General features: G+C 40.5%; 2 protein-coding genes across 2 annotated transcripts in view; both read right to left on the reverse strand.

The window, feature by feature from the left end:
- The window catches only part of tmem132e (transmembrane protein 132E), a 517,422-nt gene extending 507,415 nt beyond the window's left edge, over positions 1-10,007 (reverse strand). The window contains exon 1 of the mRNA XM_035433058.1: positions 8,618-10,007. Coding sequence (XP_035288949.1) covers positions 8,618-8,678 — 61 coding nt within the window. The 5' untranslated portion in view covers positions 8,679-10,007. The remainder of the gene's footprint in view (positions 1-8,617) is intronic.
- Positions 10,008-13,121: 3,114 nt separating this feature from the next.
- On the reverse strand, positions 13,122-15,561 carry LOC118235427 (general transcription factor II-I repeat domain-containing protein 2-like). Its single transcript, XM_035432733.1, has one exon. The coding sequence runs from the start codon at positions 15,323-15,325 to the stop codon at positions 13,517-13,519; it is 1,809 nt and encodes a 602-aa protein (XP_035288624.1). The 5' UTR covers positions 15,326-15,561; the 3' UTR covers positions 13,122-13,516.
- Positions 15,562-18,454: the final 2,893 nt, after the last annotated feature.

Below are 18,454 nucleotides of genomic sequence, written 5' to 3' on the forward strand. Positions count from 1 at the left end.
TCACAAAGGAACGGAGTACATCTCAAATATACTTCTAAAGTAGGGGTGTACAATCATACCTGAAAGGCCTGGTGTGTGTGCCGGTTTTTGTTTTGTAGAAAGCCCATATGAACAAATGTCATATAGAGAATGTAAGTTGTCATCACAACGTCCATTTACATGCCTATTTTCTGTTCAGGCACAGTGCCGTGAAAAAATAATAGATTTCCTCTATTATTGCGTATTTGTCAGATCTTTTCACAAAATGTAATATGAGACAAAGGAAATCTGAGTAAACACAAAACAGTTAGTTATCAAATACCCATATCACCCATGTGAAAAAGTAAGTGACCCCTTAAACATAATAACTGGTTTCACCACCTTAAGCAGCAAAAACTGCAATTGAATGCTTCCTGTAATTTGACATCAGTCTATTACATCGCTGTGGGGAAATTTTAGCCCACTTTGTAAAAACTGGTAGGTTTTTGAGCATGAACTGATCATTTCAGGTCCTGTAACAGCATCTCTATTGGTCACTAGGCCATTCCAAAAACGAATGTGTTTCTTTTCAGCCATTTAGATGTGAACTTGCTTTTGTGTTTTGGATCATTGCTGCATAACCCAATTACAGTTCAGCTTCAGCTCATGGACAGGTGATAAAACATTCTCCTTAAGAATTTTCAGTTACTGGGCAGAACATACATATTGATCCTTCAATAAAGGCAAGTCGTCCATGTCCCGAGACAGCAAAACATCCCAACACCATCACACTACTGCCACCATGTTTGACTGCTGGCAAGATGTTCTTACTGTGAAATGCTGCATTTGCTTTATGCCAGACATAATGGGACACATTTACTCCACAAAGTTCCACTTTTGACTCATATTTCCATAGAGCATTATCCCAAAACGCTTGAGGATTATTCAGGTGCTTTTTTGCAAATATGACTTTCACTTTGTGTTTTCACTTACGTTATGAGTGTTAGTTTAGCACACACTTTATCAACTGTGCATTAGAGATTTGTTTGTTTATCAGCATAAAAGAAACTGCGATAGTGATGAAAGGCATTATATTATTGTAAATCATTTTTGATTTGATTTATATTTTTGTAATTTTCCTCCTTGTGGGCTCACACCCTGATCAGGTTTGTGTACCTCCTTGACGCTATGAGCTTTGCCAGTTGGAGGAAACCCCCGATAGTTGTTCACCACACTCAACAAGTCTAAGCTGAGAGGTCAGCACAGTAAAATCAACTGATTATTTAGAGAGCACTGCCTGCTCACATATGTGTGTGTGTGTGTGTGTGTGTGTGTGTGTGTGTGTGTGTGTGTGTGTGTGTGTGTGTGTGTGTGTGTGTGTGCGCATGTGTCTGCATGTCAGGCTGTTTAGCAGCAGTGTAGCACAGTGGGTAAGGAACTGCGCTTGTAACCGAAAGGTCATAGGTTCGATCTGGGTAGGACACTGCCGTTGTACTCTTGAGCAAGGTACTTAACCTGAATCGCTTCAGTACATATCTAGCTGTATAAATGGATATAATGTAAAAATGCTATGTAAAAGTTGTGTAAGTCGCCCTGGATAAGAGCATCTGCTAAATGCCTGTAATGTAATGTAGCCATCGCAATTCATCCTTTCCTCGTATAATCTTATTCATCACATTATACAAATTATTGTTTTCAATTAGCCTGTTACCAACTCATTATCATTGAAATAAAAAAATATACATTTGTTGTTAAAGCTGTTGTCGTGTCCAAGTTGAGCTCTACTGACGTCTCAAATTCTGATTGGTCGTAGAAACTCCATTCATTCGAGTAAACCTCACTACATATAGGCTACATTTTGCAGTATGATTGGAAAAAGCAATTTGGTTTTGTCCAGTATATATAATCACTACATAAAGAAAATACAAAACATTTTTTAAATTTCTTTGCTGATTTTCAGAATATGTCCTGTAGGTTTATAGAATGAGACTCCCGTATGACCAGGGGATTTTGGTGCAAATGTGCTCTTTATTTCAAGCTTTTAACCATGTCTTTATCATATATAATTTTGAAGATAAGGGGTTTTTCTTCTTCTTTTTAAGATGGGGGATCATAGAAAAGACCTAGGCTTTAAGTAGGGTTTAAGGGGTTAACACAAATAGAGGTTCAAAGAGGTTAATATATAGCTCCCAATTTTCTTAATTTCTTGTTCAACAAGGGACTTATCTATTCAACAATACAGTTAAACCATTTCCTGATGCATTTTATATAATTCTTTTTAACCTAAAGGTGAGAATCAGGGTGGTAAAAGAGGGTGTGTGTAAAACATGTGATTCAGTGTTCATGGTTGAGTTGACACTGTACTCAAGAGTACAGTATTTTAATATTTCTAACAGGGAAAGAATGCACTCCAGCAAACATGGCTTGTGTGCCATTAGTGATTGGCTATTACCCAGCCTTCACTAATTGTGCCTCCTAAAATGGAGCTCAACTTGTTTTCATTATACAGGCTAGATAAGTTAACACTTATTTTTATTGCTAGCAACAGTGACATTACTCTTTGAGGTGCACTACAGTGTACTATTACACTACATCAGTGCACTGTAAAAATGACCAGGTAAGCTATTAACCTGTTGAAGCTGAGAGACGTCAAAAAGCACTCCCTTTAATCTCCGTCAAATAACTCACTTATTTCTGAACGATTTTATGAACATATTTTCACCATGTACTCTGCTGATATGTTTACCCATCATAAAGCAATGGTATGTTGTATTGAAATGCCTGTATGGTGTCACTTTATAAAACCTATTCTTGTAATGTAAGGTGATATACCTGAGCTGACACTTTTGGTTTAGGTGACATTCAAATGAATGCATTTTTTTAACAAGTGAAAAAGATTTTTTCTCTCAAATAATAGGGCCTACCAACTAATTCATATCATATCCAGGCCAAAACCTGACATTTCCTGAGAGGGACAGGTCTTGTGAAAGAAATGAGGGGTAATCTATTAATTAGTTAATCTTCATAAAACTGAGGATAGTGAAAAAATGTCAAAATCACCCTAGGTCTCAAAGGGTTTTAAGGCCATTTTAGACATTGTATCAATTGTAGGCAAGCAAGACTTGGGAGGAAAGTAATGCATGTTCTATACATGCAAATACATGAACTAATAAGTATTAAAGATACATAATAAAACAATAAATGACTGTTCATCATAACTTACGAACTTACAAACATTAAGGGTAACTAGAAAGGTTACAATTCCTGAAGGAATTGTGTGGGCCTGCTTCAAATTCCAACTGGCACTGTCCTCAAGCCTCAATGCATTTCAATGAGGGCACATAGCTCAGAAGAAGCACGAAACCGTCCAGACCCACGGCACACCACAGCGTTACATATACAGCCAGGGATCAGCAAGTAGCGATTATGTTCCAGGGATTAGTCATATCCTAAAGGTGTCATGAGTAAAACTTGGCTAACTATATAGCTAGCTAGCTATGGCATGTCCTCATCTGTAACGTTATTTGTTGTTCTCCCTGTGTCCATACATCTGTATCGGTGGTTGTAAATTCTGTGTCCATATATCTGTATCGGTGGTTGTAGCTGTGTGTCATTAGCTCCTACTCATGCATGTAGGATAGTATCGTACGCGGGTTGTAGCTGTGTGTCCGTAGCTCCTACTCATGCGTGCAGGATAACATAGTTGGCGCGTACGGATGCTAACTGAAGTAAGCGAAACACAATCATGTTAGGGTTAGCTAAAGTAACGTTAGGCGATAAAGCTGTGCTTAAAAATCTTGTGCCATTGGAAATGCGTCCTACGAAACGTCCATGAGTAAGTCAGTGACCACCTGCGCATGCATCCTACTAAACTGTGAGTCAGTGCATGGGCGCCGGAATAGGTGGGACACCGGGATTTTTTGTCCCCCCACTTTCAGGAATGCCATGCTAAAAACTTGCCATTGGAAAATACTTTTTGGCGAGAACGTCTAAGACAGGTATTACGGTAATAGAACGTTGGCATTGGTGGTCACGATCAACCAGTCTCTGCTATCAGCACGTCTAGGAATCCGTACATATTCACAGTTGTAACCCAAGTCGCAGGACGCAAAATAGCCGTTAGGAAAGCAGTTTGAAATTATGAAGCAACGTCTGCGCCATTGGATTTAATGGGTCACGATGAGATAATTCCTAGCGTGTTGCTTGTCTTAAAGTTGATATAGTAAATAAGGTTGTATTAATATAACTAAATGTATATGTGTGTAGTTGTTTTTTTTTTACATTTAGACAGTTTATTATGTGTATTTTTACAGGACTCACATTTGAATAGGTAACAATGTCCAGTTCTCTCTAATAAATACGAAATAAATACACTAGCGGTTTGGGTGATCGATACACGTCCCACCCCCTTGGGTGGTCGATAATAGGTGCCCTCACTCTAACATGAGCCAGTAACTGCGGGCAAGAGAGTTTACGGTGTTGCGAAAACTGAAAACAGAGTGGTCAACTGCACGCGAGGCTGAACAATGAATTTCTTCTACTTAAGGGTAACGGATACTCATAATTTGGCAATCAAATCTAAATAAAGTTGTTAGGCTAACAACGTTGGCTATTTTCCAAACTGGCCAGCTAGCTAGATCAAAACTATTAATCTATAGGCTAGCCTTCTAAAACGTGAGCCGAGGCAGAGAACAAGCCTATTCAGAGATCGCAGAAGCGAAACAATGTTGCTAATCACGTGTCAGTGTTTAGTTAATGTGTTGCAATTTCCACCTGGCTACATCGTTACAATGTTGCAGTCGCTCAATGTTGCTTGTCTGAAGCAGGTGGCTTACAGCTAGACGAGAGGATCAATGTCACGACATTTCAGTTCAAATAAAAAAAATAATTGTAGGCACACAATTAATCTCAAAATACACTGTAAATAAAGTGCTGTGTTTTTTGAAACACAATGTTGCATGGAGTTCTTCTAACTTTCATTAGAGTAAACTTGATTTTCCATTTGTGTCCCCCCACTAAGTGGTACAATCCAGCGCCATTGAGTCAGTGACCACCTGCGCATGCGTCCTACTAAAGCGTTCCACTAAACATCCATGAATGAGCCTCTATGGAGTGACCACAAAAAAAGTTCAATATTTCAAAAAGTTTTGAATATTTAAAAAATCTGAATACAGGCAACAATGTCTGGAACTAGCCGGTCATTTTGGTGTAAAAAGTTGAATGTAGTGCAAAAACTGTAGGACTAGTTAGACCTAGAAAAATGGGTGGAAAGTGCAGATAATAAATATGAAAGATATATAAAGAGTGGGCTTGCCCGAAGCAATAACTAATAACTGTCCCTAAGGCTGTGGCAGGTAGCTACAAATTGTGCGGCCAAATTTTGGCAGCACCGTTCCTCTCCCAGGAGAATTTGAATTTTATGTAATTCAGGTATTGTAGGTTTGGGACTTGTTTTGGGAGTATGGGGAAGAAATGTTCTCTAATTTTTCTGTATTTCTCACAATTAATGAGGAAGTGCAGCTCTCTCTCTCTATCTGCTCTTTGTTGCAGTGAGAGCACAGCCTCTCCTCCCTGGGCAGTCAAGTCTGCCTGTGTTGACCGGTCGCTATCACCAGGCTTTGCTTGCTGAGTCTGACTTTTCTTCTCTAGCTTGTGGTTTTTCCACTGTAAGCACTGTCTGCCACAGTGTATTCTTGGTTTAGGGCCAAATAACATACCAATTTGCTTAGATTTTTTGTTCCCAATAGGTAATGCAATATTGTATTTGTGTTATGTTTTGGTTGATTCCAATGGATCATTTGTAATGGGGCTGTCCTGAGGCTGAATGGTGTTAGAGGGGGTTAGTGAACCAAACCTCAGGACCTAGCCAACTGGTTGAGGGGACTCTTCACTGGGCTCAGCTCTCCGCATTTCAGGGCGTCGTAATGGTATGAGTAGGGGGTTGTTGTTTTTTTCGGTGCATCTAGAATAACGGCTCTTTTTTTGGTTGTTAATGAGTATCAGATATTGGCCTAATTCTGCACGAATGCATTGTTTGGTGTTTTTCTCTGCACAGGAGAATGTTTTTACAGAACTGTGCATGCAAAGTTTCAGGTGGGTGTTTATCCCAACTAGCAAAATCTTGCTTAAGTGCACCCCACACTTTGCTACCATATAGTGCAATTGGTTCACATATGATCTTACATATTTTGAGCCTGCACGTTCTCCCCATGTCCACATGGGTTTCCTCTGGGTACTCCGGTTTCCTTCCACAGTCAAAAGACATGCAGGTAGCCTAACAGGAGACTATAAATTGCCCACAGGTATAAGTGTGTGAGTGAATGGTGAGTGAATGGTGTGTGTCCTGCAACAGACAGTATTTATTTCTGCCTCTTTCCCAGTGCACACTTGATAGGCTCCAGCACCCCCTGCGACCCTGTCCAGGATGAGTGAGTATCGATAATGGATGGATGGATTGATATTTTGAGCCAAATCCTAACTGGTATCTGTTTTAATGTGTTTCTTAATTGAATAAATTCTCTGTGTGCTTTCTGTTTCAGTACGTTCACAACCAGGTTGAAACTCTTTGTCGAGTAAGTCTTTAAACCTAGGTATGTGTCATTTGTTATTCTCTCTTGTTGTAATTTGTAATTCTCTCTCTCTCTCGGATACATACACATTTAATATTTTAATTAATGGTATAAAAGGTAATTGTTTCTTTAACAAAATAAAATAAAATAAAAATAAATATATACATTTGCAGTGCCTCCTCTAACATATGTCCGGGCACAGAAAAATTCAATTCGACAGAAATGCGGTCAGATAATTTATCCTGAAATGGCTTTCGTTTTGTGATCCAGATATAGTTTGGGAAATTAGTTACAGTAACCCAAGAGTAAAATACTGCAAACTGCTAAATATTAAATGATTTATATCCATGTTTAAAAATATCAAAATGCACATTCCAGCAAAAACAGATTCCACTTTTGTAAACTAAATCTATCCATCCAGCTATTCATCCATATGTCCAGACAGCATAGACGGACAATGGAACAAAACTCCTTTTTACCTGTCTCCACTCCAGGATATTTACAATGAGTTTTCTGTAAGCATCCATAATTCACAAGTAGAAAAAGAAAGAACCGTTGGTGTCAGAGACAATGTCACATCAATTGTTTTACTTTGATGGAGAATCACGCTGTCATCGTTTAGGTGTTTGGTTTTACATGTTTTATGAGACAAAAAGCCAGAGTGAGAGGTTGAAGTTAGCCCTTTTTTGGCTGGACCGCAACAGCGGGGCCAGCCCTACAAACACAAATGTCTGTGACTGACTGAGTGACTGAGTGATGAAGTTACACCATTGGTTGGCCGAGTTATGAAGTTACACCATTGGTCTGCTGGATCACGTGTGTTAGGTCCAGCCATATACTAGGTTTCCTAGTCTTGTAATAGAAGAAATGCAACTAGGCTACAGCACAGGCCCGCTCGGAGTTCAAAAAAAAGCGTGCGTTTGCATTATATCGATATTTAAATTACCAGTGTTTGTGCCTTCAGACATGGAAGATTCACTGGGCCACTTGAGCGATAAATGTAGGCTACGGTTGGCGTGCCATCACAAAACCCGTGTAATTAAACATGGCTTATAAAAAAGAATCCAGTGCCCAATAAGGTCTTGAGAAAGAATAAATAATGAGGGTATCATTATTAATTAGTATTCATTACTTACAGTCCCACTTTGTTAATGTTTGGATTAATAATAACTGTAAACACAAACACAATGTCTGAGCTGTATAGCCACATAAATAAAGGCCATGGTATACTGCATTATGGTCTTATTTTCGAATAATTCATATACTTTAAAATAATGTTATTCTAAGCACAACTTTCAAGTTGGAGAAACTGTTGTATTCAGTTGTTCTTTATGTATCTATAAATGTCAAAACAGTTTAAATTATTTTAACTTAATAGGAGTGTCACGCAATTATTTGTTATATCGCATAAAACAGGAAATTAGCTCACGCTGGATAAAATGGCACTGTCCTAATATCCAAAGTAGCAACGCAACCACAACACGGCCGTGCTCCCACCTTGTGGAGAGATGCTGACTGCGACGAAGTAGGATACCCTACGTCAACCACTTTCATACTGGAAAGAAAAGCCTGTTCAGAGCTTAGTCATATGGTGTTTCCTAATAAAAGAATATAGCACACAATATAAGGCCTAATCTGTCACTCCGCTTCTGTTATGTCGCATATGCTATAACAGGTAGCCTACTCTGATGAGAGTGAATGCTTTCTGAAAATAAAATATTGGCTACAGTTACCTACTGCATATCAAGAATTGGTATCAGGATTTTGATATCATGATTCTCTTGATAGTCGACTACCGTAAAGTAAAATAGCCTTCCTTCTCACTTGAGATTGGTATGTCCACTGCATTTACGTATCCTTGGCTATTCCATATGCGTGCCCTCGCGTTGTGTACGTGTGTGTGTGTGCGTGTCTGTGTTCATGATGAGAATCGCCAATGAGCATATAGACAACGAAGGAAAGCACTGCAGCTGCAGCCGAACGTTTGTCTTTAAATATATCCTAAAATCGCACGACGACACAAAGGACACGGTACACAAATATGACGTTGCAAAATCAATACAATAGCTTATATTTCATAGATCACTTACCATTTGAAATGATGACTACGACGCACAGAAGTGTTCCGCTCCAAATTCGTGCAAATGACATCGTAGAGACGCCAGTAAATCCACTTAGCTGGATATAAATACAGTCTTTCCTCGAATGCGAATGCCGCCGAGCAGTTCCTATATTTGTATTGACTGTATTTTATAATGAAGTAGTTTATTTACGTGAGGTGGTGCTGAACTTCATCCGTGGACGTAACGCCAACTCTATTTTTCCAAAATCAAGTCAAATAACAGACAAGCTATTTGTCTACCACATACAAGGCACATATACTGCAGGGGTCTTCTTCCACGACCAAGAACATCTAATATACGCGTGGGAAAACTTCCAGATATCCGGGTCAGATGCCGCACAGGCTCCCACGCGTTCGAATTTAAACACTCGCCCTCGACCAAATATTCCACAGGCAACGGCGGCCACACTCACGGTTGATATTCAAACTATAATCCAGAGCAAAAATAATTCGCACCAATAAACAGGTCGACGTCTAAAACCGCAGCGATGCAAAGAACATTATTTCATGCGGTTTAACAGTCCACAGCCCCGATGTTGAGGTGGAGGCTTACAAAGCAAACTGCAGCTTACTGGCTCGTTCAGTATTTACTCGCAGATTCAGGTCCTGGTGTTAACCTAAACAAGACCGCCGACTGACTGTAAAGACAAATGTCCATGTGTAACAGTTCGATTGTATGGACGTTCTAAACACGGAAAACAACTTTCATTCGTCGACGTCCGGTGACCAAGAAGAGGTTCCGTGACGCGTGTCTTCCTCTTGTAGAACCAAGTCTTTCATTAAAGTTCAGCAGTGCGAGTAGACATCAATTTATCGACGCGTGAAATGCAATGTCCGAGCTGCTTTCCAGTCATCTCAGGGCAGTCAACCAGATACCTTCCACAAATCTGTGAACGTATCCGATGTAGGAAAATATAACTTCACATTCCAAAGGAAAGCCGCTGCGTTATTTTCATGTGCTGGACTGAGCTCTGCAAATCCACAGCATGCAGACAGACTAGGGTATGTGCTTACGAAGCAAACTCGCCCACATCATCGGTGTCCCCAGAAATAAAAATCTAAGATTCTGTAACTAATGCTGTTAAATCGCCGGGATAAAAAGTACAGTTGGATTCCATTCTGGAGCGTCACATTTTAATTTAAATGGCCGTTTGTTTTAAAATTAGGCTATTAGCCTATTATTTCTTTGCTCATTAGTTAGAAAGAAGACTGAAATAAGTTCCCAACCGCTTTAGTCAAATTCCCTTCCGAAAAATCGTATTCCAAAATTCACGCAAATACTTTCATAACAATAGTTGCAACAGAAATCCAGCAATCTGCACGACCCACTCTCAACAGTGCAGCCTACCTCCCAACCATGGGTGGCATGAACTAAAGCTTGGTCACCTGATACGGGCTCGCCTTATACACGCCTACTTAGAGTCTGGCAGAGCGTGCGTGTATCCGATAATGGACTACTGAATAAATTTAGCAGAGTCCCTGGTTTCAATTATTGCAGTTAAAGCAGGGGGGGGAAGCAATTCGGCTACTGGGGTTGCGTAGGGGTGCGAGTGCTGGCCTATTTATTATAAAACGTAAAACGTATTTATTCTTTACACCAACATTTTTCACAAAATCTCTAAGCTAAATAGACGTGTTAATTGTTTTGCTACAAGCAGTAGATCTATTTGCTGTTGCTTTAATTTATTGTTGCGGCTTAAAGTTGCATGATGTTGTCTTTTAGACAAAATTTAATGTTGCATAGATGTACTAGTTAATTAATTTGTTTATTTATTTATTTCTGTTTGTTTGCTTGTTAGTTATGCCGGCTCTTCCAATACAGCAGTGACCATTCCAAATGGCTAATTAAGACAGAGGTCAATTAACAACTCATTACACAAAGAAATTTGCAATTTTTAGTGAAATTAAGTGGTTTTGGAAACTTTGATGGAGATGGCAAATGATTGTATCATCAAGGTCAAAATAGGAATTATGTCGCATGGCATGGCTGACATGACATTTGCACAGTTATTAGTACTGCAAATGAAAGAGTGGAAAACAAAAGAGCAAGGCTCCAAATCTGCAGCTGTTTCTGTTAATGCACACATTAGTGCTAAAAGCATATTTAATGCATACATGACTGTATTCTCTATTTTGTTTAAATCTGTAAATAATGTCCACATGTATTTCGTATGAATATTCAATCATTTAATGTACAGTGAAACATGTTTAGCATGTTTCATGCGTGAAAACATTCACAACTCTGTGTGGTTTAAATATACTAAATCTGCATTGAAACAATTTTATGAATGTTTAATGGCAGCATTCATTACATTAATGACAATTACAATATATAGTCATAATGTAAAATCTTTTTTTCACATTGTATTTCATGGTTTAATAAAATGAAGGCTCTGTGGTTAGCAAATATTTCTTAATGGCAAAAACATGCAATGAGTTCTGTGACCATTTCCGAATGATTGCATCAGTGTTGACTTTAATGGAAATAGCACTATATAAATGTCCTTTCCTTTGTTCAAAACCATCACTATTTGACTATGCAAGAACCTATCTTCTTAATTATTACTGACTCCATAGGCATTAAATGAAATAAACATTTAATATCTGGTCAGTCACTTTATAATAAAGATTTTAGATATCCATATCAGCAGAAACTGTGACGAAAACATTTAAAACGGAATGATTTGTGATTTAAACGTGGCCCTTCGCTAAAATGTTGCTTTGTTTAAATTTGTTTATGAACACTTGTAATCACAACAGAAATCTATAGGTATTAAAGTCAGCTTCACAAGATTTGTGTTACCATGTGCGGAAAATCTAGACCTTGCATGGAGCTGTCACTGAAACATTTTTAAAATGGATTGTTCTTCACATTGAATGCCAAGAACCATAGTATAGAAGTAGCCTCTATAATAATGAATACAGAATTATAATGGGAGTCATACACTTTTAAATATAAGAGGTCCACATCATAGTGCAGGAAACTAATTTACCTGGTTTTGCAAGAAAATCATTACAATTTCAGCTTTTGTTTAAGAAATGATTCTCATTAAGAAAACAAACGAAAGAGCACAGTAATTCTCGAATGGCAGACAGTATCTAAAAGATCATCATAATCATCCTAATCACTTGTTGGGATGACAACTCCTCTGCAAGGAAAAAGCTTGATCTTAATGCATAAAGATTCTCTCCCTGTATTCACACACCTCTTATTTGAGATATATTTCTTTTTCATTCTCAGGATCAATCATAATCTGCAAATTGGTTGTGATTTGGAAGAAAGGCTGGAACTGTGTTGTGTGTGGGTGTGCTTGCATGTTTCTGTTTCTATACGTGTGTCTCTTTGTTTGCCTATGTGTGGAGAGAAAATGGGATTCAGCACTGATAATCCTCTTAGCATGAAATTATCACACCCGTGCACCCCAGCCCATTCCCAATGCAGCATAAAGCACAAATAACAGTTTGAGAGTTTAATTGATTTCACTGTGTTGGAAGGTCTCATTCTTCTTACTGAAGGCTCAGAAATCCCTTTTGTGTCATCTCTCCGACATTTCAGACTGCACCATCCCCTAAGGTCTGCCAGTTACCAGGAGCTGACGGACGAAACAGAGGCCCAGTTTCATAATCAAATTTGAACTCTGCTAAATTTCCCTCTCTGCAGATGACTCTCTGGCCGCCTTTGAAGGAAAGGTGGCTACAATCCGGAACTCCTTCACCCATCCAGTGAGCCCCCCAACCCCCTGGGACAAACCCACAGCCACACTGACCTCCTTTGAGATGCTGAAGGATTCCGATGTACTACAACTCATCACCTCTCATCCTGCAACCACCTGTCCACTTGACCCCATCCCATCTACAGTTCTCCAATCCATTTCCAGCAAGATCCTGCCCTATCTGTCCTCCATTGTTAATTCCTCTCTTTCCTCTGGTCTTGTTCCCTCTGATTTTAAGATGGCTCGTGTTACCCCACTTCTCAAAAAACCCACCTCAGACCCCTCCGATGTAATGAATTATTGACCCGTATCGCTTCTACTCTTTCTGTCCAAAACCCTTGAACGAGCAGTTCTTAAACAACTAACCTCTTTTCTCCATAAGAACAACCTGCTAGACCAGGGGTGGGCAAACTTTTTGACTCGCGGGCCACAATGGGTTTTCAAATTTGACAGAGGGGCCGGGCCAGGTGCATTTGGAGGGAGTGTTTGGGCCGGATATACTAAAGCATTAAATGTAGTGTGTGCAAACCTCATAGCACAGTAAGAACACTACAACCCAATTTATTAACTGTCTTTCAAATGTGAAAAATAGCCCTTATCAATTAATAAATTTGTCTCAAGGAATATGCAAGATATGACATTTACATACTATTTCGCAGATACTGGGATGAGGAAATGTAAATAGATTCAAATAACACACGCACTGTGATTTATCAAGATTGCGTCTGTTTTTAATAAGTTTCAATTTAAGGTGCAAAGTTAAAGAAATCAACATTTATTGAAAAATGGAATCACTTTCAACATTCAAAACATATTATTACACAACGAAATACTCAAGCTCAATAATATCTACTTGTGTTAAACTCCGCAAAATCATAAATGGATTGTCTTGACCGCGCGCTCTACAAACTCGCTACGGAAGACCTCGCCTTCATGCGCAAACAGTACACGTGTATTGTTGCCAAGCACACAGACATGGGCTGTATTAAATATCCTACCTGTAGCTGAAAATTTAAATTAAGAGCGATGTGCGGCGTGTTAATTGAGCTACTGTACCGGTGCTGTGCGTAAATACGCATTGCTCTTAATTAAAAGACGCACTTCCAAACTTTCCAAATGCATTTTTTCAAAACACAGAAGAAAAACTCACCATTTCAGTGGGAACAGTGTTGTTGGTCTCCCTTTTTTGCCAGTGCATCAAAGTCTGGAGTTAGTTTTGTTGTGGCAATTCTCAGGACAGATCTGAGGTGTTGGTCAGTTAACTTGGATCTGTGATGGGCTTTGTTGATTTTCATGACGCTAAACGTCTGTTCACACACGTAAGTCGAGCCAAACAACACCAGCATCTTCTGCGCCGTCCTCCGGAGGTTTGGAAACGCGGTCTCGTTAAGTGAAGCGTAAAAGTCATTCAGTTTAAGAGACTTGAACTTCTCCTTTGAGACGGAGTCAGACTGAAGATCGATCAGTTCTAATTGCAGCTCCTGCGGTGCTAATTCGGGGTCTTGTGACAGGGGACAGGACACCAGTTGAAGTGACTTGTCAATTTTTTCAAAATCACAGAACCGACGGCAAAATTCTCTGTGCAGATCGTCCAGCGATTTGCAGTATTTCTTCGCATTTCGGGCGGCCTCTTTCTGCACGGCTAGTGTGGGGAAATGTGCGAAAGATTTGTTTGACATTTGCCTGGAGAATAAAACCAGCTTGGATTTGAAGGCTCTCACATTTGTGTACATGTCGTGCGCAAACTGATCTTTACCCTGTAGCTTCACGTTCAGCTCATTCATGTGTGAAAATATGTCCACAGCAAACGCAAAGTCACAAAGCCAGTTTGTGTCGCTCAGCTCGGGAAATTCTTCGGATTTCCCCATTAAATTAAAAAATGAGCGAATCTCGTCTTTGAGCTCCCAGACTCGTTGAAACACTTTCCCCAAACTTAACCAGCGAACGCGAGAGTGGTAAAGTAGGTCCTGGTGATCCGCATTAGTTTCTTCCAGAAACGTAATGAACTGACGATGATTAAGTCCCTTTGCTCGTATGAAGTTAACAAGTTTTACAACTGGATCCACGACGTGATTAAGCTGCAATACAGACTTACACAGAGACTCCTGATGAATGATGCAGTGAAGTAAAATAACATTCTGGTCAGGGTTTTCTTCTTTCACTTTATCCTGGATTCTTTTCAGCAGCCCGATGTTTTTTCCAGTTAAATTTGGCGATCCATCCGTGGTGACATTGGCAAGTTTACTCCAAGGTAGCTTCATTCTCTCGATGACAGCAGACACCTGTTCATATAAGTCCTCTCCTCGCGTTTTCCCTTTCAGTGATTCCATGCTCAAAAGCTCTTCCGTTATCTCAAAACTGTCGTTAATCCCTCGGATAAAAATTAGGAGCTGAGCAGTGTCTTTTATGTCGTTACTTTCATCCAGTGCTAGTGAATATAACTTAAAGGACTCCGCCTTTTTGTTTAACTCGCTGACTATATCTTCGTCAATCAGTTCCACGCGACGAGTCACTGTCCTGCGTGCTAAACTAATTTTTTCAAACTTGGCTTTGCTCTCCGGACACAAGAGACCTGCTGTCTCTACCATGCACTCTTTCAAAAACTCGCCTTCGGAGAAAGGCTTGCTAGCCTTTGCTAATTTGAATGCCAGCAAATAACTTGCCTTGGTACTTGACTCTTGAATTGCAGTTTGTCGGTGAAAAAAGTTCTGTTGATTCTGTAAATTAGCTGCCAACCTCTGAGCAGTAGCCGCCCGTTCTTGTGTTGACTGCTTGCTAGCATAGTTTGCATGTTTCGTGGCAAAGTGACGGCTGATATTGTACTCTTTGAAAACCGCAACAGCTTCTTGGCATATCAGACATACAGCCTTTGATCGGACTTCAGTGAAGAAGTATTTTGTTGTCCACTCCTTATTAAACACTCGGCATTCGCTGTCCACTTTCCTTCTCTTTGGTCCGCTCATTTTTACAGAAGGGCTTAATGGTGACGTGAAACGAAGTGAAAATTAAAGTGAAATAAAGAGAAATACGCGCCACTCCAACAACGGTCAATGTGTTTCGAGTGCGCCATCTATTGGGGAAAGGTGGGCATTGCAGGGAAAGGGGAAAAAAGAAGGTTTTTACTATAATTTGGACAAGTTCGGCGGGCCGGATTAAAAAGCCTAACGGGCCGTACGTGGCCCGCGGGCCGTAGTTTGCCCATGTCTGTGCTAGACCCTCACCAGTCTGGCTTCCGTTCCGGGCACTCAACAGAGACTGCGCTCCTAGCTGTCACGGAGCTACTTGCCACTGCAAGAGCCTCACGCCTCTCCTCTGTCCTGATCCTTCTTGACCTCTCTGCAGCTTTCGACACGGTCAACCATAAAATACTCCTCTCCACCTTGGCTGGGATGGGCATCGCCGGGACTGCCCTGTCTTGGTTCGCTTCCTATCTTGCAGATAGGTCCTACCAGGTCACCTGGAAGGGGTCTGCCTCTGCTTCTCATCCCCTTGTTACGGGAGTGCCGTAACAAGGGGATGAGATGCGTCCTCTGAGCAGCGTCCTCTGCTGTTCTCCTTATACACCAGATCTCTTGGTTCAGTTATTAATTCACATGGCTTCTCCTACCATTGTCATGCAGATGACACACAACTCTTCTTTTTTTTTCCCCCCTCAGCCACACAGGTCAATGATAAGATATCTTCCTGCCTGGCTGACATCTCCACCTGGATGGCCAGCCACCATCTGAAGCTCAACCTCAACAAAACTGAGCTGCTCTTCTTCCCGTGCAAGACCTCCTTACTTCGTGAGCTCTCAATCACGGTTGATGGCACCACAGTGACTGCCTCTCACTCTGCCAAGAGCTTGGGGGTGGTCCTGGATGACTAACTGAACCTCAAGGAGCACATCAAGGCAACATCACGGTCCTGCAGATTCCTTCTGTACAACATCAGAAGGATTCAACCTTACCTGACAACGCACTCCACCCAGCTGCTCGTCCAGGCTACGGTGATCTCTCGCCTTGATTACTGCAACTCTCTCCTTGCAAGCCTGCCAGCTTGTGCCATACAGCCACTACAGATGATTCAGAACGCCGCTGCCCGACTCATCTACAACCTTCCCAAATTCTCCCACGTCACTCCTTTGCTGCGATCACTCCACTGGCTACCGGTCGCTGCCAGGATCCGTTTCAAAGCCCTGACCCTTGCCTACACTGCTGCCAACAGGACAGCCCCCATCTACTTGCAGGACATGACTCGATTCTATGTGCCTGCTCGACCACTCCGCTCTGCGGCAGCAGGGTGCCTTGTAACCCCTCCCACCCGCCCAAAGGGATCACAGAGCTTCTCCACCCTAGCTCCCCAGCGGTGGAACGAACTCCCCGTCCCTCTTCGAACCTCCCCCTCACTACCCATCTTCCGCTGTGGCCTGAAGACTCATCTCTTCAGACTATACCTAGACTAACCACCACCATGCTGTATATTTCACCCTAAATCCCCCCCCCCCTTTTTTTTCATGACACTTTTTTCATGACACTTGATACATGTTGCCCCATCCCAGCACTTTTTGGTAATTTGTATTTGTCCTAATACTGTAGCTTATTCTTCTGCCTAGTTGGCTTTGCAGAGGTTAGGTCTGAATAGTGTTCACTGTGTGAACTAAACTGTGTTCTTGGCTAGAAATAGCTGCACAAAATAAGTATTGTACCTTACTGAACCTGTGTTTAGCAGTTGTCTATGACCATGAAATGCCTCCCTGGCTCAGCATGTGTTTCACACCTGCTAAATCAGTTGGGTGGGAAAAAACAAAACCCAAAAACAGTACATAGTGGTGCTGGGATGGAGGAATGAATGAAGAAAAGCAACTGCAAGTGTGTAAAAGTCTGTCAGGAATATCGATTAACACATTTTATATGAATAGAAACTGTGTTGGGTGGGCAAAACCTCATAAAATATGAAGGTTTAATCTGCACTTAGAACAGTGTTGAGAGACTTGAGGACGGCATTCTGTTTTGTACGAATTCAAATTTTCAAAATGTGGGTGCTCAACAAGGACCTAAAGCCAATACTTTCTGAGGTAGTGCTGTAAATTATTATATTGTAGCATTTTCTTGTTTTTACTTAAGCTTTAACCATGCCTTGCAGCTATGCCTACATTTGAAGTGCTTAAAGGCAAATTGGAGGGAGGAAGAGAATTCTTGGAGAAAAACTGGACTAGTGGGTTACAAAGAAGAGCAAAATAGGAGTATTGTAATCCAAAATAAATGTCAGCAGGGAAATTTATGGCTTGAGGTAGTTTTGTAGTGGGGGCATATATATACACAATTGGTTCCTCATACCATCTGTTTTATCTACCATTCAATAAGGAAACTGATCTCGTTCATGGTCAATATATTTTCTTTGCACTATAGTCTGTGATCATGTCAGACTTCACCTAAATGCCCATTCTGCTGAAAACATTTTTTAAATCATTTTTTGTCATTACTCTCGTAATAACTCTCTTATTTTCTCATATGCAAAGATTGTTGGGAAATATGTGTCTGTCTATTGTCCACTATTTCTCACAATTTTTACCTAGTTCTCCATCTCAATTCCACATAAGGTCAGTGATCTAATTAGGAAAACAGCAAAGAGCAGTCCTACCTACAGCTAAGCATATCAAAATGCCTTATAAACCTTATAAACACAAAAAGTGGATCTCAGACTGTTACGACCCCATGGGTCTAGGGGTGCATGGGGTATGTAAAATAAACCCAGAGTCTCCCTGCAAGTGTGTGTGTCTAAATGAGAAACTTGGTCCTGACTTCTGAGCAAATCGCATCAAAGAGATGTGAAAAAAAGATCCAAATCAAACTAATATTGGACAAATTCGGAAGGAGAAACGTTTGGGGAGAAGGCATTATTAAAGTTTTGCCATATGGTATTTGTATTTTGCACCATCCTTAGCAGGTACCACTATATAGTAAACTGCGAAAGGGCAGAATAAGATGACATTAGACAAAAGTCAAAAACAACTTAATAATAATAAATAATAAAATGCAAAACTGTAAAGTTGTAATTTTTTATAAGATGATCTTTCATAATTAAACATGCCGTGACTTTTTTCTAATGTC

The sequence above is a fragment of the Anguilla anguilla genome, chromosome 9, assembly GCF_013347855.1.
Source record: "Anguilla anguilla isolate fAngAng1 chromosome 9, fAngAng1.pri, whole genome shotgun sequence".
NCBI lineage: Eukaryota > Metazoa > Chordata > Actinopteri > Anguilliformes > Anguillidae > Anguilla > Anguilla anguilla.

What these genes read in the sequence shown, in the direction of transcription:
- LOC118235427 (XM_035432733.1), bottom strand. Translation starts at nt 15,325, where the DNA reads ATGAGCGGACCAAAGAGAAGGAAAGTGGACAGCGAATGCCGAGTGTTT.